At 38.7% G+C, this 27424-nt stretch overlaps 1 protein-coding gene across 1 annotated transcript in view; it reads right to left on the reverse strand.

Moving 5' to 3' along the window:
* The window catches only part of SLC7A11 (solute carrier family 7 member 11), a 179998-nt gene extending 171453 nt beyond the window's left edge, over window positions 1–8545 (reverse strand). The window contains exon 1 of the mRNA XM_033134368.1: window positions 8522–8545. Within this exon, the coding sequence (XP_032990259.1) occupies window positions 8522–8530 (9 nt within the window). The 5' untranslated portion in view covers window positions 8531–8545. The remainder of the gene's footprint in view (window positions 1–8521) is intronic.
* Window positions 8546–27424: the final 18879 nt, after the last annotated feature.

Genomic DNA, 27424 nt, shown 5'->3' on the forward strand with positions numbered 1-27424 from the left:
AGAAGGAGGAGGGTCTGTCGGGTCCCTGGGCCCCTCCCTCAGAGGTCTTGCCATTCACAGCATGGCCCTGGCTGTTGGGTAGGAACATGTGTGAGGAAAACATGGCCTGGTGGGCAGTGCTGTTCAGTTCAGCCACCTCCCTTCATCTCACAATTACTAGGAAATACAGAACTAGAATTATCTGCTGCAATTACCAACCCATATTCTGCAGAGGCAAAATGGAAAGGTAAAAATGACGCTGCCATGTTTGGGCAAAAGAAATGCATGGCGAAACTTGGTGCACAAATTAGAGTCTACCAATTTTCCCATTTGCTAAAAGTGTATATATAGTAGACTATTTTAAAGAAAAAAATAATCATTCAGGTTTTTAAACTACGCAAATGACCTCTCAACAAATTTGATAAATGGACCACTGTGTCCTTGTTAAACCTCTGTTCCCTTGGTTTAAGGACACTTCCATCTCCTGGATTCCTCCTACCATTCAATTTAATAGACAACTTCGTCTTCAATAATTTTCCTCCACTACTCAATTTTTCAATGTTGATTCCACTCTTTGGCTTACATTATCATGAATATGCTACTAAAATGCTTATTTTGCAGGAAAAATGTTGTTTATTGTTTACAATCTTCCCCCTCCCTCCCACCCTGTTCTTTGGCAGGTAGCTTCTGAAGTAGATCTTTGTTTTGCAGAGAGGACTTCAAGGCGACCTTATCGATGACAGAAAATAGTGAAAGTGAAATGGACATACAGAAAGAAAGGATATGTTGTGCACGATGGGGGTGGGCAGGCAGGCAGTGGTGAGAGTGAAGATAGGGGTTGTAGAAAGAGAGGGCAAAGAGGAGGCGGCTACGGCTGAGAAAGAGCCTTTAGGAAAGCTGAAATATCTAAAAGGAACTACGTGATGTATAATACACCCCTTTCTGTCTCTCACAGAACCTTGTTAATAAATTCCTATTATTCATCCTTGTTTCTGGAGATGGATTTGTATGACGGTAGTTTTTGTTTGTTTGGGGTGTGCAAAGACATGTTGAAACTGATCTCAATTCAGGAAAAATGAGATCACACGTGATTCAAGGTCTGTGTCCCATTCAAACCTTCTACTCTCTCTGCTAGTATGCACTGGATAGCCACCTGCCTTCCTCCAATGTCCACTTCAGGCAAATAAAGCTCAACGTGGCCCAAACTAAACTCAAAAACGTGCTCTTCCACCATTTCCATTTCAGTAAATGACAGCACTGTCCACCCACTTGTGCATGATGTAAATCTTAAAGGACAGTGCCTTCTCTCTTGCTCTCCACTTCAGAGCAGCCATCATGATCTTCCTCCTGAATGCATCTTGAATCCATCCCATTCTTTCTATGTTTTCTGTTAGTCCTGACCCAAGCACCATCATTTCTCTCTAGAACTCCTGTCAAGACTTTCTAACTGGTCTTCTGCTTCCAATCTTACCCCTTTAAATCAGAATAATCTTTAAATTATACCCTAAGAGCAGGGCTTCCCATTATTTTTAGGATAAAATTCAAACTCCCTATTGTTACTGACAAGGTCTTTCGTGATATGACCCCTGCTTACTTTTCTACCCAATCTCATTGTGATATTGTGATTTATAAGAAATATATATTTAGTCATTCAGATGACCAAAATATATTCCTCATATACCAGGGGGTGCCAAAAAAATTTATATACATTTTAAGAGATGTTAACACTTTGGTCAATGTTGCATAAGCAGCAGCTTGTCATAATCAGAAGTGCCTGGATGTGATGGTAACCACTTTGAGCACCTCTTGTAATTGCCTCTTGTAAAAGTCAAACATGAGTTGTATTCATATTTTGCTGTAGGTTTATAATAATACAGTTTTTTCCTTTCTTAAAATGTGTATACTCTATATATTCGGCCTTTGTCCACAATTAGTGACTCACAGCTCCCAAAACTCTTGGAATTTCCTAAAGGCGGAGAATGATAAAGGTGTCTTTTGTTATGTTAATTAGGTGGCTTTGGGAAAGCCTGGAAGGTTGAGGCTGGCTGCCAATGGAGCCAATCAGGTGCTTGTTAGACAGTTGGAGCTTTGAGACCCACCCTCAACTTCCACGGACTCGGGGCTGGAGACTGAATCAGTTGCCAGTGGCCAATAACTTCATCAATCATTACTATGTAATGAAGCCTCCCTAAAAATCCCAAAGGACTGGGTTGGTGAACGTGTGGAGACTTGAAGAGACTGGTGCACTTGGAGGGCAGGGAAGCTCCATGCCCCTTCCCACAGGCCTTGCCCTGGGCATCTCTTCCATCTGGCTGTTCCTGAGTTATGTCCTTTTACAACAAACTGGTGATCTATTAAGTAACATGTTTCTCTGAGTTCTGTGAGCTGCTCTAGCAAATTAATCAAACCCAAGGACGCGGCTGTGGACACCTTTGATTTATAGCCAGTTGGTCAGACACAGGTAATAACCTGAACTTGTGATTGCCATTCTGAGTTGGAGGGCGTTCTTGGAACCTCCAAGCTATAGCTGATGGTCAGACATACAGGTAAGAGTCTGGGCTTGCAGCTGGCTTCTGAAGAATGTGTGTGTAGGGAAGGGGAGGGACGGCATTTTAGGACTGAACCCTTAATCTGTAGGGTCTGAGGCTGTCTCTGAGTAGATAGTGTCAGAATGGAATTGAGTTCTGGTATACTCTGCTGGTTTCCTGAGAATTATTTGTTGGTGTCTGGGGAACTGCACCCCTATTGGAATTGGGTTCAGGAACCCAATTTGCTCACACACCTTCCTTTCTTTCTTGGTGTTCTCAAGGGGCACTGGTTACTTTTGTGTTCCTCAAAAGAGCTAAGAACTTCCCGCCACTAAACATGTTGTTTGCTTTTCTAGAAAGCCCCATGCCCACTCAATCCCTAATCTTTACCCAGCTAACTCTTCTCTTCCACTCACACTGCAGGTCTCACTTTGCAAATCACTTCTTCAGAGAAGCTTCCCTCACCCCACTCCCTGTTACTCCCAAACGGATCAGGTCTCCCTGTTACATGCTCTCGTAGCATAATATACATTGTGGTCATAGCACTTATTTAACCTATAATTAAATAACCTTTCCTGTAATTATTAACGTCTGCCTCCACCATAGACTCAATTATATGGTCCATGATATCAGTGTTGTTGGTATTATGTTGGCGAATGGCTAACGATTTAATGTTGTATAAACAGTCATTTCTGCGCTCACCATATCTGTGACAGATTCTTTTAAAGTTAAGTAAGATTTTTAAAATTACAAGTTTAGATATAGATCATATGTACATTTGTGATTTCTATTTCTCTATACTTTGGAAGAACATACCTACAATATCTGAATATCTAATATTAGGAAATTAGGCTTGAGATGAGAATGAGACTAACATAAAAATTTGAGGGAATTGTATTTTTTTCTTCAAAGGATATGTGCATCACTAACAAGAACAAGATCTCCTACCTACAATGTAGTTCTTGCACCTCTAGAAAGAAGGAACTAGTATCCATTTTAATTCAAATGTCACTCTCATTGCTGAGGGACCTCACAAAAAGAGTTCATTAGTGCCACCTGGGGTGACAAATTTATGGTTCCATCATTACATCTGCTAATAAATGAACTGATAATATGAATCAAGTTCACTAAAATCTCTCTTCCTCTGGAACTATGTTGTAAAAAAAATCAAAATCAAGATGATGTGCTCCATCGTATTTCAGATGTAATAAAGCCTAACGCTCTCACTGCAAAATGAGAATTCTGTGCAGTGAGCGATCTTATTTAATCCAAAATGTTTTGGGGGCTAATAGCCCATAGCACACTGCTCATCAAAATGGACCAAGAGAAAAAGACATGGTTGAAATCAGTGCGCTGATTCTTTGCGCTCGTGACTGTTTCCATCTCTAAGAGAATCGGTATCAGCATATCTACCCACAAATATCTTCGATGTTTTTCCCTGGGAAGCCACTTCAGTCCCTCCCCCCATTAACAGCTACTACTTATAATTCTTGATTCCCTCATTAGATAGGAATTTAATGTGCATTCAATAAATGTTCATGGCTGCTTTAGGCTCTGTGGAAAATTGTAATATAAAATGAAATTGAAGGGGTTCAGGGCAGACGTCCCCAAGATGTGCTACTTTGGCATAAGGATTATTTTGAGCTGAAGGCAGTTAAGACCCTGTGGGCTCAAAAGAGACTTCTACCTCTCCCTTGAAGAATTTAAATTAGCAGCCTTGCTCATAACAGTTATTGCCAGAAGTCACTTTTTATGACCTATCTGTATGGCAGGGCAAACACCTACCATGTGTTTGGTCCTGTGAATGACCTTCCTCCCCTCTGACGCCCCCAGGGTATCTTACCTCATGCTTAGCTCAGGTGCCATGTATACATCTTTTTAACTTTCTGTCTCTGAAACTCTCATTTATGTGGGGTCTCTGACTCTCTCATGTATATAGGGTTCCCAAAGGTACATATGTAATTAAATTTGGTTATTTTCTCTTGCTAATCTGTCCTATGTAGATTTAGTTGTTAGACCAGCTGAAAGAGTCTAGAAGAGGAGAGGAAAATTTCTTCCTCCCCCACAAAATATAGAGTCAAAGCTTAAAAATAATTAGCAAGGTGATATTTATAACTTTCACGTATATATAAACAAAACTAATGAACAACTATTTTAAAAAGGGAAGAATCTTAAAATAGATCACATGTTGGGTTTTAAGTGAATTTGAAAATAAAAGAAAAGTCATTGTGAGATAAGTTACATCTAAGAAATATTCTTAGAGGAACATAAAAGAGTATGGGATTTTACCCGTGCTTTACCTCACCTTGCTTCCTGTACTGGGTGGAGGAGGATTGAAGAGAACAAGTTGGTTGATGTTGAAAGCACTAAGAGAAAATATTGAAAAAGTGAGGCCACCTTTAAAAAATTTTTAAATACTGAGATGAGAAAATCTGAATAACTTTAAAGAGCTAAGGGAGTGTTATATTCTTAATCAGAGTGAGAGAAAAGTGGTACTAGAAGGAAATTACAGATGAAGGGATAGATTTGCAAGTGTTAGTGAGACTGAAGACACTGTTCTGGTAATACAGATCTAACATGATGAGGGCCTTGATTAGTTTATAAAGAATGAGAATAAACAACACACTGATTGAGAGTGACACTGAGAACTAAGAATGTAGGAGAAAGTGACTGATGTGGATGTGAAAGAGAAAGGATGACTTGAGTGTTTTGATGCTTGGAGTTGGGAAGACTGGTATTTTAATCACCAGACTTGGAAAATTAGAAGGGGACATCAATTTGGGAACTACTCAAGTGTAACATACAAGATTTTGCAGTAAAGAACAGAGAGTCAAATGAAACTGCCAAAATTTTAGAGTTGAGAAGCTCTTAGTGTCCAGAGGGCTCATGTTCCTAGCAGAATTCAGGAACCCTTTCTATAATATTCCTAACAGAAGGGCAAATACTTTCTGTATTTAGGGACATTGCTAGAAACTCCTCCTCTGTATTGAATTAAAATTTACTCTCCTATAACTTGCAACTCACATTTCCATTTCTACCTTCTGGAACAACAGTGGACAGAACTATTCCATGTGATAATTGTTCAAATATATGACAGTCATTGGATCCCCTTTAATTCCAGCATTTCAAGACTAACCATTACCTAGTTCCTTCAGCTATAGCTCATTAACATAACTTATAAACTTCTTATTTATTAACAAATTAATAAGGCATCACAAATATCTCCCAGCTATGAGAATTACTGATTTTCTATTTTAGTCTTACGGCTGGATTTTATAATACAGTCTTACAAAAAAGGACAGGCAACTTCCTTTTCTCTGACAGTAAAAAATATAAAAACTACATTCAAAACTAAATTATCTAATGTCTAATGAAAACTCAACACCAGCAAGTCTGAAGAATTTGTGGTTGGGCTTCTAACTTAAAGAATAAATTCAAAAGAATCAAATTCAATTTCCCCAAAGATTGTGATTTTTCTACTTATTTTCATGCTATAAATCTGGCAGGTCATAAGGATTTTAGAAAAATTATTGTTATTATTGTCTGGTATTTTTAACAACGTATTCGCTTCTAAACCTTGATGAAACCTCTACACAACTAACACATGTTGGCCTACCCAAATGACTTTTGCTGTGGCATTATGCCTCAGAAAATAAATTATTATTATTTATGATCATAATAATGTGTATTTACATAATAAGTTTCTCAGAGGAGTTGAGGAGTTGAAAGCAAGTTTTGCTTATTCAACAGCACCTCTCATTTGTAAAAGTCAGAAAACTGCAGCTTTGTTGTTCCAAGTGGAAAAATGTGTTAGAAAGGCACAGATCCATCAAAGCATAAGTCCGTATTCAATATGCCAGCAGTCAGAAGATACTCATGACTCCAGGGAATCAACACTCTTTAATCTTTCCATTCAGTGTCAGTTACTAGTTACTCTTCTAAAATAAAAATCTTAGAAACTTAAAAATAAATGCCAAATACTGTAAGGACCTCTTATGTGACCAGCGTCACATGGTATGGAAGAAGTGGCCCAGTCTCAAGTCAGAGGAGACATCCGAAAAAGAAGTAACTTAAGATGCTAGTGAGAGAGAATATAATGACTTGTTTCGGGGAAGCAGCAACATTGCTAAATTATAGGATAAGAAATAAAAAGAGCTCTTGTTTTATTCCCTCCTCTGAAGTTAGTTATTTATCCCACCTGTAAAATGCAATAAAACTGCACACAACCCATCCTATCCCAGAAGGATAGGTGAGGATTAATCGCCCGTACTGTCTGGAGTTTCACAAATGGTACTGTGATATACAAATCGCAGAACCTTCCTTTCACTTCTATAACACAGTCACACCCCTTACACACTGGAAGTTGTCCAGATAGTACAACATGCATCCAACAGCCCTCTTCAGTATCTCCTAAGCATTAGCTGAAGGCCAAGATAAAAATATTATCCAGTGATTGCACATTAAATCATACAAGCTTGAGACGTACAAGGACTCAATTTACTCTCGTAATACAAAATTACCCTGGTAGGTACAAAATTACAGTATTATTTTATAATTATAGGTATATCCTCCATATTTATGAGAGACATTCCAAAATACCTGACCTTCCCGATGTAGGTTAGCTAATTATTTGGTTTCTAGCAAGATCAAGTTCATTAAACTTGTATTTCAACATAAGTGTGACTAACACTCCTTCATCGTCCCAGTTTCTGTTATCACTGTTAATGAAATATTATTTAACGCTCATAGTCAAGTATGAATTTAGGATTTAAAAATTTAGCCAAGTGCACTCCAGTGACTGTTGTTTATAGTAGTTATCACACTGTGAGTATAGAAAAAGTCATAAATGACTTTATATTTATTTGTATATTTGTTTTATCACTCTCTACTAAACTATAAGCTACTTTGGGGCAGGGAATTTTTTTAAAAAATTCATGTATGTAACCATAGGTCCTCAAAAGACATTTTGCACATGGTAAGCAAAATAATAAATATTTGTAGCAGGCTTGAACAATATTTGGATTGGAATGAAAGATACAGTGTTTTTAGTGTATTGAATTGTGAGCACAATGCTGTCAGTTTATATTGGACAGGTTTTCCTACTGGTTATATTCTGATTTATATGGAGTGTAAAACTGCAAATCTAAAACCCAAGCTTTCAGCCAATGAAGCCACGTTCACCTGTTTTCCCTTTTGATGATCATTTCTAAAATAGCCCAGCATTTTGCAGTCTCTTGCAGCATATGATGGTGTGCCATATTCACTGAGAAATTCAGTCCTTTCAAAATAGGTAGAAGCAAGGTATGGACTTGTTTATAATTACAGCAGATTTTGAAAGATATAGAAATCATCCTTTCTCCTTCTATTTATAAATATTCATTTTAAGAAGAAACATCTCAATATTCAAATGTACATTAAAACACTTTAGTAAATAAAGATGGAACCTTGAAAGTTATTCTGTAATGTAAAACCAGAAAATACTTGACACCAAACTCTGGATATATGGTCTCCTTGACCATACCGCTATTTATCCTTCCTTAGATTTTTGTCAACTGCAACTTTCTCTATATCTTTCATCTCTGGAAAACATGCAAGAATCATTTGCTTGCTACTTCCTTCCTCTAAGTGGCACTCACATGCCTTGTAGCACTGGATCACAATCAATTTGATACTATTCAAGTGAGTTGCAATGTTAGTTACTTTAGATAATTAATTTACACTAAGAATAGAAAACTATTAGGTGCTCATAGAAATGCAAGTGAAATTAAAAAAAAAAAAAGCTTGACCTTGAAGAACTTAAATTTGTAGGAACAAAATAGAGATCCAAGAAATGATTAAAAATAATTATAAATAAGTGGATAAGCGCAAGCCATACTCTACTCATTGAATATGTAAGCCCTTTGGGGGGAAAAAGGCACTAATAGTTAACTATGGCGGTGGTTTCACTACTAGCAATTCTCGCAAGTAGATTTAACAGATTACAACAGATAGGATCAGCTTCATTTCACATTCACCTGTACCATGTGAATAAGCAGGGTCACCGGCCACAATGTCCATATGGAAACAATGGATGAATAAAGCCAGGAAATTGACAACAACCAGGCTGTAAGAGTTTTCCTATGATACATCAACTTTGATCCTGAAGCACTTACATAAGTAGTTAATCACTCTCTGAAAGAGGAAAGGGAGAGTTGGTGAACACATGATGCCGGTAGCATTAATGTTAAAAATATGAGGTGGCATCATTTGGAAGGATGAATTCAGATAAGGAAGAGATTTTCCCAGAATAAGCCGTGAAGCTCATCTTTTACATGCGAGGTAAGAGAACACTAGGAATTGTGGGAGATCCTCAATATAACATGTAGCATCAAAGAGGAGGGGATGAGTAACGTCAGGGTTTGCAGTGGAATTTCAACAGGAAAATGTACATATTCCAGTCCAGTACAGAAAAATCCCAGACTTCCTAGCTTTTCACATAGGACTGAGAATAAATACAATAGCTTATGATTGATTGCTGGACCCTACTTAAAATTCATAAGAAACAGGAAAATAGCAGTAAAATTATTTACATGCTTAGGTAGCTGCTCTTAGGTAGACCATTTAATGCTTAGGTAGACCATTAAACATCTTATAAGCCAAATTGTTATCAGCCTTTTCTTCTTCAACTGTAAAACAAAAGTCCCTAAAAGACAAAAACTGGAAATATTTATAAAGCTTACATAAGACCATAAATAGGAGAAAACTTCAAAGAATATCCTTACATTTTCCTAACATAATAATGACAATTTTAGTGAAAAGATAAATTTGGGATTCATGATAAATGAAGACATAAAAAGAATAGAAAACACTGTATGCAAAAATGGCATTACATTCTTGGTTTCTTCTCTATTTTACATAAAAATCCACTACATTTATAAGTAAAATTATATTAAACATTAATTATTAATATTAACATTAATAAATATTAACTAGAATAATGTCAGAAATGAGTATAATTGATTTTCCATCTTCTTTTCCTGCCACTAGATAAAAACACATCCTTTTTTAATACTATTCAATTCACTGTGAATATCAAAGTGGGTTTATGTTGCTATTGTGATCAGAGAATGTAATCAAACTGTAAGAAAACAAGCAACAGATTTGTTTTTCCTTCTGGAAGTTAAATTACATGTGGGGAAAATAGTTGCATTTTTTTCTTTCTACCTGCCAACTCTGAAGTTCAGTTTTAACTTAATTTATTGATTCTACTTTATGGTGTTTCAATCCTTGATGAAGCACCTCTCAGGGGCTTTGCGCCTGGAAAACAAAAACTACAATTTGGAACCACTGCTAAATATAAGAAAATTCAAAAGCGAGTGAGCGTTATCAAAAGGCACCAGGCAGACGAGATTTAGCTTGTGCATTCACTGTTTTCTAGAGAGAACTTAAAGTGCTCTTTGTTTTCATTATAAAACACGCTGTTTTTCTCAATGGTGTTGTTCAGTGTCTGGGATCCAATATGACAGACAAAGAAAACTCCTAGCCATATTTGTCTCTGATAACTCCACCCAGAATTGAGTACAGGCCAAGGTCATGTTTCCAAATTGTTCTATTGCAGCTGCTTCAGAACTAACTGGAGGGCTTAAATAGACTGCCCACCTAGGCGTTTCCTAGCCAGTAGATATTTGGGGTAAAGAAGGAGGCAGTTCTCAGATTTTGTTTCCCAATCAGTTCCCAGGTGCCTCTGGTCCTGGGACCACCCTTTATAAACACTGGACTAAGGCAACTGTGGACAAAGGACATTGAAGAACTGAAATACGTAAAGATTTAGGCTCCTCAGCATCCAGCTGAAGGAAGAATTCCAAACCAGCAATTTAACTATTGATGAATGTGCTATGTAGAGGGCAGTAAATATTTTCAGATCCTTCTAGAAATTACCTAATAAATCCTTCCCAACTGTAATATCTAAACTTAATCTCATGCAACTAAAAACCAACATTATTACCACAAATAACTAAAGATCCAGAACCAGGAGTAACGCTGGATAATTCATTTGTCTTACATCACCACCCCTACACACTCCTTTCCTCATCGTCTATGTACCTTTTTAGCAAACATGTGTATGCGTATACCCCTAAACACACCCTCCAGGAAGCCCACCAGTAAGAACAGGGCAGGCATGCAAGCACAAATGAAGGCCCAGACCCTGTGTCTAAATATCTAAAAGTTACAAATCCACCTTTAAAAAAAACAAAGCAAAAAACATTAAATAAAACACATTCTCTGCACTTACCTTAAATACACTTTCATAACCATTGGGCAGGCCGGTTTCTAACTTAGAATACGTAGACTCAGAGTTTTGTGCCTAAATCCTGAGGCTGCAGAAGAACCAGTCCCAAGTCTCCAAGTCACTTCCTTGTCCTTCCAACCTTCGCTCTGACGGACACTGCGAGAGGCCTGAGGCTTTGTCTACACTCCACAAAACAACTGTCCCCTGTTAGGCCCACACCGTGGGTGGACACTGTGGCACCGTCTACCTTAGAAGGGTGGTCCCATGGGAGATGCCCACACGGTCTCCGGGCCACAGCTCGGGCCTTCTGAGCAGGGTACTCTGGGACTTCTGGGACCTGAAGTCTAGTCTAGGCAAGACAATATGGGCTGTGGGAGCGACGTCTCCTTGGCCCCTGCAGACTCCTCATCCAATCAGGAGGCTGTGGACAGAGAAAAGTCATAGTGTCCCTCTCAAAAACAGGGTCCACCGAAGCACTCCTCTTCACAGACCTAGAATGTTCATTCATTACATATTTTTTTAATCAAAACCTCAAATATTTCATTCATGCTAAATTTGCAAGTACCTGATTTATAAAGCATGAAGTGGTTTTCCTCCTCAAGACATTCTTAGTGGTATCAATGCTTCCATTAGAAACACCCTTATGGTAGAATCTCAGGCCTTGGTAGAACGGGAGGGCAGGAGAGGTGAATCAGGGGTAAACAGGCATTTCTCCTTGGTGCTATTAAACATGTACTTATATATTGCCCTAAAGCAAACTCTGGTCAGCATAATCAAAGAACATAAAGAATTAGGAGGCCTGAGTTCTAGTTTCCTTCTGCTAGAAACTCTGCTGCCTAAATCAAGGGACTGTGAGTAAATCACAACATTTCTACCACTCAGTTACTTATTTTAAAAACACAAAAATTAGATTGAATCTGAATTTCACAAAAGCTGTCCTACAGGCTGGCAATAGACCTTACTGGAAAAGAGGTGGCAGGGGTGGTGGTGGTAAGCATTGGTCCACAGTTAAATAAATTCAGTACACACTGGGTCAAACACTGCTAAATTGACTATTTCCTATCAATATATATTTTCATTCTCAAAGCATAGGCATGAAATGTACAAAAAAATGTACACACATTTTAAAAAAGGAAAAAAACTATTAAAATTGTAATACTCAATATATACTGATAACAAAGGTAATTATAAGTCACGTTTGACTTCTGCAATTACAAGAGGTGCTCAAAGTGGTTCCCATCAGCGTCCAGATACTTCCGATTATGGCGAACTACTGCTTGAGCAACGTTGACCAAAGTGTCCACTTGCATACATTCTTTTAGCACCGCCGGTACAGTGTTGCTTAAAGTTATTAGAACAAGGGATTACTATTTAAAAGAGCAAAGACTGAATTAGTACTTCTCTGACCACATGTGGAAAATGATAGATGATAAACTAGTTATCTATTGCTGTGTAACAAAGAACCCCAAACTGTGACTTAAAAATAGATAAAACCGCTTTCTGTGGGTCAGGAATTTAGGAGAGGCTGGGAGATTCTGGCTCAGAGTCTCCCATATAACTGAAGACTGGATGTCAGGAAGGTCTGAGTCATCTGAAAGCTTGAATGAAACTGCAGGAATCTCTCCCCGCGTAACTCACGCACGTGACTGACAACTGGTGCTGGCTGCTGGCAGGAAGCTTCAGTTTCTCCTCACATGGCCCTCTGCAAAAAGCTGCTTGAAGGTCCTCACTACATGGTGATTAGTTTCCCCCCAGAGTAAGAGGCCAGGCGAAAGCCGCAGTGCTTTCTATGACCTAGCCTCAGAAGTCACACATCTCCACTTCCACCATGTTCTGTTGCTCATAAACTCAACCCTGACTCAACATAGGAGGCGACAATTCAAGGGCATGAATACCATAAAGAGAGGTCCATTGAGGGTCATTTTCAATGCTGGCTACCACAGATGACCTCTATGAACTCTTCAAATTCTAAGATTTTATGATCGTACGAAATTTAGAATAGTTTTTTAAAATATTGAAATGCATGCCATTGAAAATAGACTAAATGTTATAGATGCATAAAGTTATCTATAGTAGGCAAAACAATGACCGCCCCAAAATATCCATCTCTTAATCTTTAGAGCCTGTGAAAACGTGACTTTACATGGGAAAAGAGACTTTGCAGTTGAGATTAAGTCCTTGAAATGGGAAAATCATTCTGGATTATCGAGTTTGGCCTAATCTGATCAGATGGGTAGTTCGAGTGTATTTCTTGGCTGTGGTCAGAGGGAAATGTGACTACACAAGAGATACTCGGAGAGATGGCAGCATGAGAGGACTCGGTCCCCCACCACTGCTGACTTTGAAGATGGAAGAAAGGACCAAGGAATACTGGCACTCTCCAGAAGCTGGAAAAGGCAAGAACATGGCTTCTCCTTTATACCTCCAAGAAGGAACCCAGTCTTGATTTGAGCCCAGTGAGATTCACATTGGGCTTCTGACCTACAGAACCGTAAGAACATAAATGTGTGTTCTTTTAAACCACCAACTTTGTAGTGATTTGTTCTAGTGGCAAAAGAAAACTACAATCACTGTAGCAATTTAAGTTTTAAAACACTTGATAATATTAAAATCTTGACTTAGTTTGTCATTCAGGATAATTATAGAATATTCTCTAATGAAATCTGCAGTCCCTGTATAATTAGCATTATATTTTGTGCCATTACATTAACACTCAGGTTTTGCCTTGAGACCAAACTGACAAAAATAAAAATCTCCTGAGTCAGAAAATGTATTGTAATGAATTGTTTTGAAGGGCATATTCTGCCTCTCAGAAGACTACACTGGATTTTCTTTTTAACAATTCTTGTGGAAACTGTTAAAGGTAGGTGAGCTTTAGAAACTGCAAGGACAAGTTCTGAATGGGATAGAAGGTTGAGAAGACCTACATAAAAAAAAATTTGATAGTACAAAAATTTATATAAAGACACTTAAAACTATTTTATGTCTGTGTCAGATTTAGATATGGGTAGGAAAAAGATATTAACTTACTTGACCCGTAAAATGTACTTAGTTTTATTTGGAATGTTTGCATTTGAATCCCTAATAGCAACACAGTGTAAGGGCCTTGGGAAGCTATCAATTTATGACTTTATTATTAATCTCAGAACATAGACAACCTAAATGAGAATACTATAAGACAAAATATTAAACATTAAATTATGGTCAAAATTAGCAATAAATAGAAAAGATGACAAACCACCATATGATTAATTTCCAAATAAATGAGAAAAAATTATATGGGACTTCAAATGAAGGAAATAAGATTGAGACCAGGAAATATACTAGGGCAAAGATGCTATTTTACCTGAGTGTTGAAAAGGGCAACAAACTGTATAGTAGGAGAAAGGAGGGAAGAAATTCTAAGTGGCTAATCTGGAGATAATAAAATACGTCTATCACTATACAAATCACTCTGTATTATAATTATTGGTGACCTATTTAGGGATTCCTGAAGGATGAGAACCCTGTTTCACACTTGTACCAGGAGAATCCAAAGAGTGTAGTACAAACTCAGTAAATATTTAGTGAGTGAAACATGACTTTTAGAACAGTTAAGTCATAGGGGAAGAAAATGTTATTTTTCACAAACTAAATCTGAAGGCCTTTTACAAGATGAATTAAGGTTCAACAAAGGGCTCAGATGCCTCTTAAAAGGTTGAGTTAAATTTCTGAAGAGATAATCTCACCATGAACTGACGGTTGGCAATGAGACAGGAGAGATGCAGGACTTGTCAATAAGAAGGACATGGCAGATTTAGATGTTGGGGTGAGGGAGGAGTCAAGATGAAATTTTGGGCTTAGATCTCAAGTGACTATGATAAGGAGGCTACAATCACCAAGCACAAGGGAATGAGAAGACAATTTGCAGGTAAAGATGCTCCGCGTGGTTTTCAACATGTTGAGTGAAGTGTAAAACATGAGACACATATGGACAGCGGGCGTGTGCTCTAGTAACTTAGGAAGGAGGATCCGTATTTGGAAGCTAAGTGCACCTCCATCAGAAGTGGAGCCACAAGAAAGAATGGCATCACCAAGTGAATTCCTGGAAAGAAAAAAGTAAGGATACAATTTATCAAACTCCCACAATTAAAGAAATAAAGGAAAGAAGACAAACAAGTAAAGGAGACAGAGAAACAACAGAGATGCCCGGGAGGCCTGGGAAAGATAAGACAGGCAGCCCTCCGGGCACAAAGGCTGGGCAAGGGAAAAGGAGTCTTCCGATTGGGGAACTGTTTTGGGATTTGTGTTAGATGGCTGCCAGGAACTCGTGAGAGAGTACTTTCAGAAGAATGAGAATCCTTTTGCTTCTGAAATGTATGAAATCCAAAGTTAATCTATTGAAACTAAAATAATTGGGCTCTCCACAAAGGTGGAATATCGTATCCCACTCCCTCCTCAGTAGTTTTTCCCAGGTGTGTATCCAAAGGAATCCAAATGGTTGCAGGTTAGTGACGCAGCTAATAGTCAAAGGGCCACCCACGTAAGCCTGGGTGTCCGTGAGATGAGCAGGGTGCCACACCTTGAGCCTTGAAACCAGTGAAGGTGACAACAGAAAGAATTGAGAAAACTCTTGTCCTGGTGGGAACAGAGATCTGCAACCTGCTGGGACCCAAGGCTCCTTACGCAGACAATTCCCTAGGGGTGTTTCCTCATTTTGGTGGGAGCACCAAACATCTGAATCATGGAGGAACAAAAGAGTTTCCCCATCACCCAAATCATCAGTGCGGCATCTGCCCATGACTTTCACCATTGATATAGAGCAGAGGTCATTTCTTGTAAGAGCAGTACTACCCATATCAACTATACATTAAGGATTTATATAGTAAGGCTGCAAGATGAGAACATGTTGAATTAGCAAAACTTTGGGTTCAGAGAGGTGTATTTTATAAGCCAGTAGATAAACCATGCTGCTTCCGCTCATGCTGACATTTTTTGTCAACACACTCTGCTAATTATTCAGGATAACATTTTTCGTAATTGGCAAGGCTGTGCCCCCTGTGTGGACTTTCTCGGCGTATGCTGAAAATTGCTAAACACAATTTATGCAATTTATTTTTGTCAATGACCTTATTAGTGCTTCCACTGCTGAACTGTGTTTGTGGGTGGATGTGTGTATGAAAATGCAGTCTTGACTTTTTCTAAAAAGAAGTTATATAACTTTACACTTCATAAATTTAACAACCAAAATGTTATCTGTAATAAGTGTTTCTGGAAAGCACTGTTTTACCACTGACTGGTTTGATGGCAGCTGATTAGATAATGGTTTTTCATCTGTGTGTTGTTACTGACACTGGCCCCATTCCACTTGGCTGCTAAGGTGTCTAAACACTCAAAAACAAAAATTACCCATAAAACCTGTGACAGAGTTCTTCGGGTTCACAGCTACAGATCACTGCACATCTGGATAGGCTGTTTCAGCTGCGTTTATAATGTCACTTTCTTGTAAACATGATACACCTGTCTCTCTGTTTAACAGACAGTTTTTGAAGCTGAAGCATTTATTTTCTCCCAGAACTCAGTAGTGGCACGTTATTTACTGATACTGGATGTGGGAGTCCCTAAAACATGCCAGGATTTCCATTCTTTTATGTTTGGAGGCAATGATTACCCTTTACTTGAATAAATGAGCAGAAAATTTGGCTTCATTTCACATTAAGGGGGAATTAAAAGGGATGCAATGAGAGAATCAAATACGGGATGATTCCCAATTTCTGTTAGAGATTCAAGAAGGGGATCTGTAACTATTTTCATTTCCCATGTGTGGAAAGTCACTTTTGTGGTCAGCGTTACAAAAGATAAATCACCAAACTGTGTGTGAGCATCAACTACAAGCAAACCTGTATGTAAGAGTTACAAAATTACACAGTGGTGTATACCATGGTTGTCACCATACTCCAGAGCTGACAACCATTTAGAAGGCTAGGATGGCTATGCATGAAAAGGTAGCGGGTTGGACCATAAATAAGTGTCAATCATGTGCAAGGCAGGAATAAATCAAATGATGGAGGGCAAGTGTGCCCCTAGGAGGCCAGGACGAGGTTTGCCCTCTGCTTTAAGGCCTGCGCTGCTCCTGCTGAGTCAATCACTGGTTGCTACTCTGCCCCTCATGTCAAAATCATTGATTTCAATGGGCCATTCTGTTCGTGTACGCCCCAGGATTTATTTCGACCAATCAGCACACAGTATATCCTGTATGTTCTGTTCTTCATGCCCAGAGCTCTGCTAAGCCTCAAATAGAAACTCCCATTCTTAAGGCACGTATCCCTGCTCATACTTATCTTTACTTTTACTGGATAGATTAGCCAAAATAATTCCTGGGGAAGAAAGCACAGGTGGCCAGGGCATCTAGAATTGGAGGTGAAATATTTTTCAGAACAAACTCCTAGAAGTGTATCTTCACAATTACAGTTCATATCAAGTGGTTTAAGATAATAGAATGGAGGACAGGTTTTAAAGAAGAAAATGTACTCATACATTTCTTGATGACTACAGGACTTAACTCCCACAATTCAATATTGGTGGATTAAAAATCACTTGAGATCTTTTCATAATTTCATTCACTTCATTCCACATAGCTTTGTTGAGCACCCGCTATATGCCAAGTTGTGTGACAGATACTGGGAAAACAACAGTGAACCAGTCTCTGCACTCCAGGACTTTGCAGTCTGGTGGGGGAAGACAGACAAGACCATAAGAGAGGAAGAAGTATACATGCGATTCACAGAAGCACCGAGGGAGGAGGAACACCAAGAGGGGGAAATTCTTGAGTTGCGGTTTAGAAAGATAAGCACAAGAAGGGAACGTACATAACAAGAAAGGGAGACAATACATGTCTTATACTTTCGTGGGGGCCCAGAAATTAGTACCCCTTTACCTGAAACAGAACCAGTTGAAAAATAATCCAAAGAATACAGTGGATGGGAGCCAAAAAGAAAATCTGTATTATCAAAGAAGGCTAAGGCAGAGGACACAGGAGATTTCTGTGGGCAGGTGAGCACTACACGTGTGAATTGGCCAGACGTCCTCCTCCAATCCCAGGTAATGTGGGACCAGGAGAACACGGGGAGCAAAAGAGAACAAGCTAGCTCCTACAGAAAAGGAGCGAGAAGACGCTGGCGTACTCATGCTCATCTTTACAAACCCTCCAAATGGGTACGTCGCATTTCACCTTCTCTGAAGGGAAGGGCATGAAGAAAGGTCAGAAATGTTACTCTATCAGAACTTCCTCCATATTCAGAGATACACACTAGGAGTGGGAAAGAAACATCACTCCCTAATATCGCGCAAATGCACAGACACGAGAGAGCATGGCCCAGAAACCCCAAATCAGTTGATATGGCTGAAGCAAAGTATATGAAAACAGATGTAACTGAGGATGAGCCTGTTGGAGGCCATATTACCAAAGGCTGCAAACAGGAAGCCAGGAATTCTCGGTATTTTCTGTCTTAGTGCCCACCCATTCCTACACCAAATCTAATCACAATTTCGATATTTGAAGGCCTTTGACTAAATGTTGGTGATGTTGTCAATCTGTGGGAAATACACAGTAAACCTGAAGTCAGCAGGCAAGGTAAACGGCTAAAGGACGGAAATCGTATAAATATTACTCCCTAGAAGCAACAAACCCTTCTGCCCGTCTGTGCGTTTTTATATCTTCTCAACCATAGTGTTAGTCTGAAAATTTGTAAGTCATATGGAGTTACAGAAATATTGTTTCCTACACCTAAAACCAATCATTCACAAAAGTCTATATGGACATATTTTTAGTATTAATTATTAACTACCTTGTGAAAGATCAATTGTGCCAAGGCATTTCCTCTGAATATCACACAAAATCAAGAATTTATTTTGACCAACAGAAAAAAGTTCCTGAAAGACTTAAGTGGCATTAAAACAATAGTTTCTGATTGACTCCATTATTAAGATGAGTACTCTAAAATATTCCATCTGGTTCTACCTATAAAAAATAATCTGCAGGGGCCGGCCCAGTGGCTCAGGCGGTTAGAGCTCCATGCTCCTAACTCCGAAGGCTGCCGGTTCGATTCCCACATGGGCCAGTGGGCTCTCAACCACAAGGTTGCCAGTTCAGTTCCTCGAGTCCCGCAAGGGATGGTGGGCAGCGCCCCCTGCAACTAAGATTGAACACGGCACCTTGAGCTGAGATGTCGCTGAGCTCCCAGATAGCTCAGTTGGTGGAAGCGCGTCCTCTCAACCACAAGGTTGCTGGTTCGACTCCCGCAAGGGATGGTGGGCTGCGCCCCCTGCAACTAGAGATGGCAACTGGACCTGGAGCTGAGCTGCACCCTCCACAACTAAGTCTGAAAGGACAATTTGGCTTGGAAAAAAAGTCCTGAAAGTACACACTGTTCCCCAATAAAGTCCTGTCCCCCTTCCCCAATAAAATCTTTTAAAAAAAAAATAATCTGCAAATCAAAACCATGAGATTATAACCTCATGCCTTAGAATGTTTGTCATCAAAAAGAAAAGAGACAAGTGTTGATGAGGACATGGAGAAAAGGGAATCCTTGTCCACTATTGGTGGGAATGTAAACTGGTGCAGCCATTATGAAAATCAGTTTGGAGGATCCTCAAAAAATTAAAAATAGAACATGTGATCCAGCAATCCCACTTCTAGATCCACATTCAAAGGAACAAAATCACTATCTCAAAGAGGTATATGCACCCCAATGTTCATTGTAGCATTATTTACAATAGCAAAGCCATACAAACAACCTAAGTGTCCACTGACTGATAAATGAATGAATAAATATCCAATGGAATATTATTCAACCATAAAAAAGAAGGAAATCCTGCCCTTTGAAACAACATGGACAGACCTCGAGGGCATTAAGCTAAGTGAAATAAGTCAAAGACAAATACTATATGATCTCACCTATCTGTGGAATCTTAAAAAAAGAACAAATTCATAGCAACAGGAAACAGGTGGTTACCAGAGGTGGGGATGGGGGTGAGAAATGGGTGAAGGGAGTCAAAAGATACAAACTCCCAGTTATAAAATAAATAAGTCGTGTACATTATGGTGACTGACGATAGTTAACAATACTGTATTGTATCTTTGCAAGTTGCTAAGAGAATAGATCTTAAAAGTTTTCATAAGAAAAAAATTTGTTACTTAGGTGAGGTGACAGATGTTAACCAAACTTATTGTGGTGATCATTCCTCAATACATGCATACATCAAATCATTAGGTTGTATACCTAAAACTAACAAGTTATATGTCAATTATATGTCAATAAAATTGAGGAATTTTTTTTTAAAAAAGATAATCTGGAAGGTCTTAACCAAAAATTTATACATAAAACACACACATATAACAGACTGCGGTACCATAAATTGTCTTCAGAACAAAATAAGAACAGAAGTATACACATAAATACATATACATGACCATGGCTTTGATGTACGTTCAAATAGGAAACAAAATCTTTCTAGCAATGGTCCCTGCTGTTTTTCCATCCATTGAATAAAAACTGCATCGGCCTGAAGTTTTCTCCTCTATTGGTGCTTAAATGTCCTGAACAAAGAAAACAAAGGAAGGGTGTCTTTATTTGCCTAGTGTAATCCCACCTTAAGAAAATCCTTCCCTTGCTTCTCTTCCCCTGCTTGGCTAGGGAAGTCCTTTGATTCCTGTGGCTCTACTTCCTGTTTGCTCCCTGGGATTGTTTGATCACGGTGGGGTGGGGAAGGCACGCACAGCAGAACAGCCTGTAGCTGTTGCCTTTTTGGCACAGCCTTGCTATTCAACAGTAGGTGGTTTCTCACCAGTTTGGCTCTTGCTTTAGGACAATGAGTGACAAGACGTAAGAGCACACAGCACGGCTTATGTAACTTAGAAAAGAAAAAGTTCCCGCTGGAGACTTACTGCAAATCAGCAAGATTTTCAAAACAGAAATAAAAGAAAAACCTTTTTTCCCTCCCAGTATCCCAAGATAAAGATGACTTGGCCACACTAATAAAGGGCAACTACATCAAGAAAATGAGTCAATGTGGGAAATGTCATTTTTTAGGTTAACCCTATTCATAATAATCAGACTGGGATCCCTGAAGAAAATGTCTTTTATGGGGGGTGGGGTGGAGAGGGCTGAAAATAGAAAATATTACTCTATTTTCATATCAAGGTGGTCAGTTATTGAAACAATAGCCATGCTAATATAAGAAATGCAAACCTAGAAAAAATGTCTGCCCCAGAGTTTCAAGAAATCAAAAATCACATAGCACAATTTTGCAGGATCCTAATAAAACTTCTGTAAATGCTGGCCACTTGATGAGAGACTTTAGTTTCACAAAAAATGGTTGTTAGAAAGGCAAACATCCCTTAAGATGACAGCTCTGAAACAATTGTTCTTTGAATTCGAGAATTAGCGTTTCTGAGGTCTTCCTGAGAAGTTACACAATACTTGTTGCAACTCAGGGTCTAGATTTTTCAATGAATCATAACTCCCTGCTGCCTAAAAATAACATTCACTTTGCAAACAAAATGTCCAAGATGGCCCAAAGTCTAGATATGTTTTTCATGAATGTAAAGAACAAAATAAGCAAACAAAAACAGAGCCGGTACATCCCTCTGGGATACAGAATGGAAATCTCAGTATATTTCTTATAATCATGTCTGAAGGGGACAATTTCCCCCAAAATTTAAGAAGGTAATTAGGTGTTTTTGGTTTTTTTACCAAGCAATTTAATGTCCAGTCCCTCTCCCACCACTCACAGACATACTTCCTTTTAAGATTGTTTCCCTTTGCAATGACAGACCTTTAGGATTCCTTTTACCTCTATCTCTGAGAAGTTCAACTTTTTTCACGTAACCTCCAAGAAGTTAAACTTTTTTCACATATCTTCAAACATAAAGTAAAAATAAAATAATTTCCACAGCAATTCCTTAACACAATCTAATTTTCAAACTATGACAATTTTTGAAAGAGAGGTCAAATATATTTTAAAAAACAAACAAAAATGGTTTCAGTAAGCGAAAAGCCAATAAGCATCCTATGTATTACAAGGTACTATCTTTTTAAGTCTCAAAAAGTATTAGAAGCATTATCAGCAGTAAATAAACTATTGAGATACAGTTGTATAGTGAATAACCACTGTACTAGTGTCAAAAGAAATGGGTTCATGCCAGCTTAACCCCTAATCACTACGACCTCTCCAATGTGACCTTTCTGAGACATTGAACAATAGCTGCCCTATTCATCCACTACACTAGGTGGTTGTGAATTTCAAATCATATTATGTATATAAAGGTGCTTGATAAATTATAATATACCCAGAAAAAAGTCAGGTGTTATGTGCAAATGTAAGGTGTTAGTATTTTGTTAAGGTCAGGTGACAGCTGCCATTCTTATCCTTCTATTCCCTCTTTCCTTCTTTATAAAAGAGAATGATTTTTTAAAAATCAAGTACATAATTAAAAAGTCTCCATGAATTAAAGTACCTAAGCTTCTTATTTCTTTAACCCTCACTTCCATCTGGGGCCCAGTTACGTTAGATAATCATACACTTTAAATATGAGAAAGACTTTGATCAAATTCTAGTCCCAAATCATAATTTTATAGAAAAGGAGACTGAGGTACAGATCTGAAGGGACCAAAGTGGTGCCCAAAAGGACCGAATTGCAAGCATAACAAGGCAGCTGGCAGTGGACTCTGAGGATTCTGCCTTAACCTTCACTACTTCTGGCGACGTACCAACTGTGGCTGGTGGTAATTTCAAGAGTGATTAGCCCTGGAGTCATTGATGGCTAATAGGTATCTGCCAGAGCACAAGTGCTATAAATAGCATTTCTATGAAAGTTAAACATAATCAAGTTTGATCCACTGTATTATTTGTGGTTGAAAAGTGTTCATGCTGACTAGACACACACATCCAGGCACTGTACATCTGTGCTCTGTGGCATCACAGGGATTTCATTGCACGAAGCCCATTTTTTGAGAGAGACTGGCTTCATGCTGAACTCAGCGTGAGAACAACAGGCCAGGACACCAATTAGTGGAGGCATTTACACTAACTCGACAGGACCACTGTGCAGGGAAGTTTGCTGGCCCCCAAGCAATGGTGGAAACATGTCCTTTGGCAGTAAATAACTAAACTGGAAGTAAAAACTTTATCCTTCATAGATATGGCTTTGATTTGTGTTCAAGAAAATCTGCAGTCTTCAGAAAATCTCATCTGTTGCCAATCCCACGTGATCTTGACAAAGCCACTACGAATTGCCTTGTTCCGTGCCACACTTCCTGCCTGATCTAAATTTAATATTTTGATCTTCAGCGGTATAGCAGGGAAGCAGAGGTCATGACCGAATTAGCATAGTATTAGGTAGCAGCTGTCAGGACCTCAATCCCTACTTCTTGACAATAAAAATCAGCTACAATTACTTGCCTCTCTGGCCAGCAAATGCCATCACAAGTTTCCACTGAACTATCATTTTTAAGTATTATATTTTCTAGGTTTTTACATGATGAATTGTTTTTTAGAGAAAAAAAAAGTGAACTAAGCCATATGTTGGCTGAATTTTTTGTAGCATGTTTTGTTTTTAATCCCAATTTCCTGATCTAATTCCCATGTGATCTTGGTCTATTTCTATTCCGACTGATCTGCTAGAAAAGACTAAGAAAAGACCACAAACCAAATCCTATGATAATATTGTCAGAAATTTTAAACAGCTCTAAGAGGTTTGGCCTCGGACCCAAACATTAACACGGTCGCTCAATTTTAATGAAGTCCAACACGCTACTGGGCATCTGGCTGGTGATCAAGGTCTTGGCCTGAGTGGGGAGGACCATCTTGTTCTTACAGAGAATTTAAGACGTAGTGACAGGTGATAATGTAATGCACGAAATCACTGCCCTTGGCCACTTTACCTTTTCCCCTCACTGGGATCCCAGAGGCCAGATGTAAACAGTAGCTGAGGCTCTGAAGAAGAACCGTATTTCTGCAGAGAACATTTTAAGGGATTTAAATAAACCCCTAACATGTCATAATGAGTTTATCAACCTGAGGAACCCAGGAAGAAAACAGACCTCTGGAAGTGATAGGCAGAGAGACTAGGGCTAAGAAAGAACCAAGTTAACACGGTGATATTTTCGTCTTCATTTTAAACAGTAAACTCTAGAGCCTTAAAGACACATCAAAGATCTCTAAACCTTTACAGTTCCTGCCCCCTATTATTCTATCTCTGACAAAATGAAGTCATTCATGACTTTTCTTTGAGTAATAGCAATACATTTAGGTCTGAATCATTTACTGATAATGTAGGGAAGATTATCAGAGGCCAACATTGAAAAAGAAAGAAAAATACTTGAGCCTGACATCTCAGAAGTAACTCACTTGACAAATAATTGCTTATGTTTTTCCTCCCAATGGTTCATATGAAATTTTCGTCTTAATTTCATGATCAATAATACAGAACCTGCCATGGGACCAGTGGGGGCCATGTCACCAAAATATGGAAGGAAGAAAAGCCCCTATAAACAGTTTTAACACTTACTTTTGCAAAAAACAAAACATTGAGATTAATACATATATACAGGAATGCAAAAGTAAAAACAGCGAAGTCATTTTCTATTAATAATATGCTAGTGTAGAATCTGCAAAACACCATGATTTGCCTGATACATTTAAAGGGTCATGAAGAAATTGTTAAGGGTTTAAAGTCATAGAAACCAGCTTACGAATCTGAAACTTGGTTCAGTTGACCTATAAACATCAAGCTACTTTATTACAGAAGTGAATGTTTCCTAGTAAAATTGGAGCAAGTACTTTACAAACATTGAATGATGAGAATATAAGGCAAGACATGTGGAAAATTTGGTGGCTTTGCCTAATTCCTACGAAGAGAAATAGCATATGAATAAGCAGTTAAGTGGGTAGAGATGACTGTTTTCTGAGGCCAGGGAGAGGTTCCCTGAGTTCCTCTTGGGTTGGGTAAGTCCCTTCCTACAGTTAAGAATGTGTGTATGGGGTAGAAATTATTTTGCCGACCTTAAGGTTCTTTTACTATGCAATCAACAACTTAAGAATACTGCTACAAACCCTGAAAGGTACTTTCTGTGTCCCTATGAGCATGTAGGCAGGAAATAAGGGAGCTCTACACTAAGGAGCACCTCCATTAGGACTTTCTGTGGTGATGGAAATGTTCCAGAGCTACACTGTCCAATAAGGTAGCCACTAACCACTGAGTACATGAAACGTGGCTACTGTGACCGAAGAACCCTTTTATTTTATTTTAATTGATTTAAACTTAACTAGCCACATGTGGTTACTGGCCACCTCGTTAGACAGGAAAGTCATTGACGGTGAGCATAAAGCTTGGACTGGTAACCAACTGGATCTACTAAAAACTTGCATCAATCTCCACGATACTGAAGGAACCATATTCTTCTTTGATAGATCTGTTTTAGTTCCATCTGTTTCTGTTCCACCCCTGTTTCAGTTCTCTAACATCCCCTCCTGTTGGATTTCTGAAAATTAGGAAAGAAAAGGCTAGGGTAGAAAATCTTAAGTAAGTACATCTCAGGTGACAGAAAATATTGGTAACAGACCACTTATGCACTCACCCTATGTGTAAAGATTTCATCCCATATTGCATCATGCAGCCGTAGCAAACAAGTCCGCCAGAAACTATGAAGAACAACAGATGTGTAGCTTAGAGAAAGGAGTATAAACTTGACATAATAAGTGTCCTTAATAAGATCTCTTAGAGTGGTTCTTTTAAGAATCAGCTGTTTTTCCCTCCGGTGCAAATAGTCCAAGAAGAAACAGCCTTAAATTGTATACAGATCATATGAAAAGAGCTTCCTTCAAACTTCGATATTAGCCAGTGCAATGGGTTTGCAAAGGGTGATTATGGAATCTTTAACACAGGACAGTGTTATACATGTCAAGTGATTTAACTTACTGGTGTCATCCATTATATGCTATTTCTGAAACTGTGTATTTTATTTCAGCTGAATATGTTTAGTTGAGTCTCTGACAAGTGGTCTTACTCTGTGTTTTTCCAGACTTTCAACTCCCACAGTCTAGTATGTATGCATAACTACTTCCCTAATATATTCAGTTAAGATTAATTTGTTCAGTGAAAGTTAATAACCTCTTGTATATGTTGTCACTACCTTGTTGTTGAGTTGTAACAGGTAACAATATGGTAGCACTGTACTGAGGTACAAATGATACAATATTAACCTGAAGGCATAATCTAAAATTTGGCCAAGACAAAGAAATGGCTACAATATAATTATTCAAAACCTTTCCTGGTAGGTAAACTCTAGGGAAACAGTTTTCCAAAAGCACTACAGAACAGTACAAAATGATATTAATTTCAACTTTTAAAATTTAGGGGAAAATAAACAAAAGAAATAAGAAAACAAATCGACACGTTGGGCAAGAATTTAGAGAGAGTAATACACTTGGTATGCATTCATTAGCATTCAACAATAAATGTAGAGGATTGATTACTCACTGCTGCAGAGAATAAAATCCTCCTATGAGCTGTATTTATTAAACGTGGTTTTGACAAGCAACAAGTACGTGAGCCCAACATTGCTTTTCAAAGGGTTTTTTTTTTAAGCATTCACCATTCACTATTTGCCTCCAAAATGTACACTGCAATACAATACCACAGATGTAAAACCTTCGAGTGGTCTGTGAGCACATTTTCAGACTTCTGCAAACCCTTACATTCTGTTCTCAGGAATCAGTGAATCTTTGATACAAGCTCTTCCCTACATCTCTGCTCAGCTCCATTCCAGGCAGCAAGCAAAATGAAAGATACGGGAGGGCAAGAAAGAGAGCTTTGGGTGGTGAGCAAAGAGAAGGTAGATTTGAGAGACTGCAGGTCATGAAAGAATAGAAAGCTGAGAGAAACAGTGAGGAGTTGAAACTTAAAGGTCAGGAGCCCTGCTTCCAGGTCTCAGGCAGCTGGTCTGGCTGAAACTGTGGGCAGAAGTGCTAGCAAGGGCTTGTGATAGATGATGACTTCCCTTGCACTGCTTTCTAAAGATCATCTGACTCCTGCCACTAGCATGACAAAGACCACAAGAAGGTCTTTGATCACCCAGCCTCTAGCTGGGGAGGCTGCCATTGTTAGATTTGCCCTAAGAAGCCTGGGTATTTTTATGACAAGGTGCCACTGGGTAACCCATTTTTGGGATCAATGGGTCTGGAGTCAGACTGCCTGAAGTCAAGCTTCACTCCAGCTGTGTGACCTCAGGCAAGTGAATTCTCTTCCAAGGCCTCACTTCCCCCAAACGTGCATGAGGACGCAGTATTCTGACCTGATAGCCTTGTGCATTCTAAACGAGATCACGCTCAGGAAGGTTATGCTACAGTGGCTGGCTTGTAAAAAAAATACCCAACACATACTACTTATGATTATTATTTATAACTTTCCTACTGTGTTGGAACAATTTAACTGTATATTCCATAACAAACAAAAATTATTGATATTTAACAGCTACTTAACAGATAGACTTGGTGGTTTCAGTGGTTGGTAAATCTCATTAAATAGGTTTCTAATAGCCAGCTGGTATTTAGTGAGCATGTTAATGTTCTGATTGCATTTAAATTAAAGCCTTATTTCAACCATTTA

Source organism: Rhinolophus ferrumequinum, chromosome 18 (genome assembly GCF_004115265.2).
Source record: "Rhinolophus ferrumequinum isolate MPI-CBG mRhiFer1 chromosome 18, mRhiFer1_v1.p, whole genome shotgun sequence".
Classification (NCBI taxonomy): Eukaryota; Metazoa; Chordata; class Mammalia; order Chiroptera; family Rhinolophidae; genus Rhinolophus; species Rhinolophus ferrumequinum.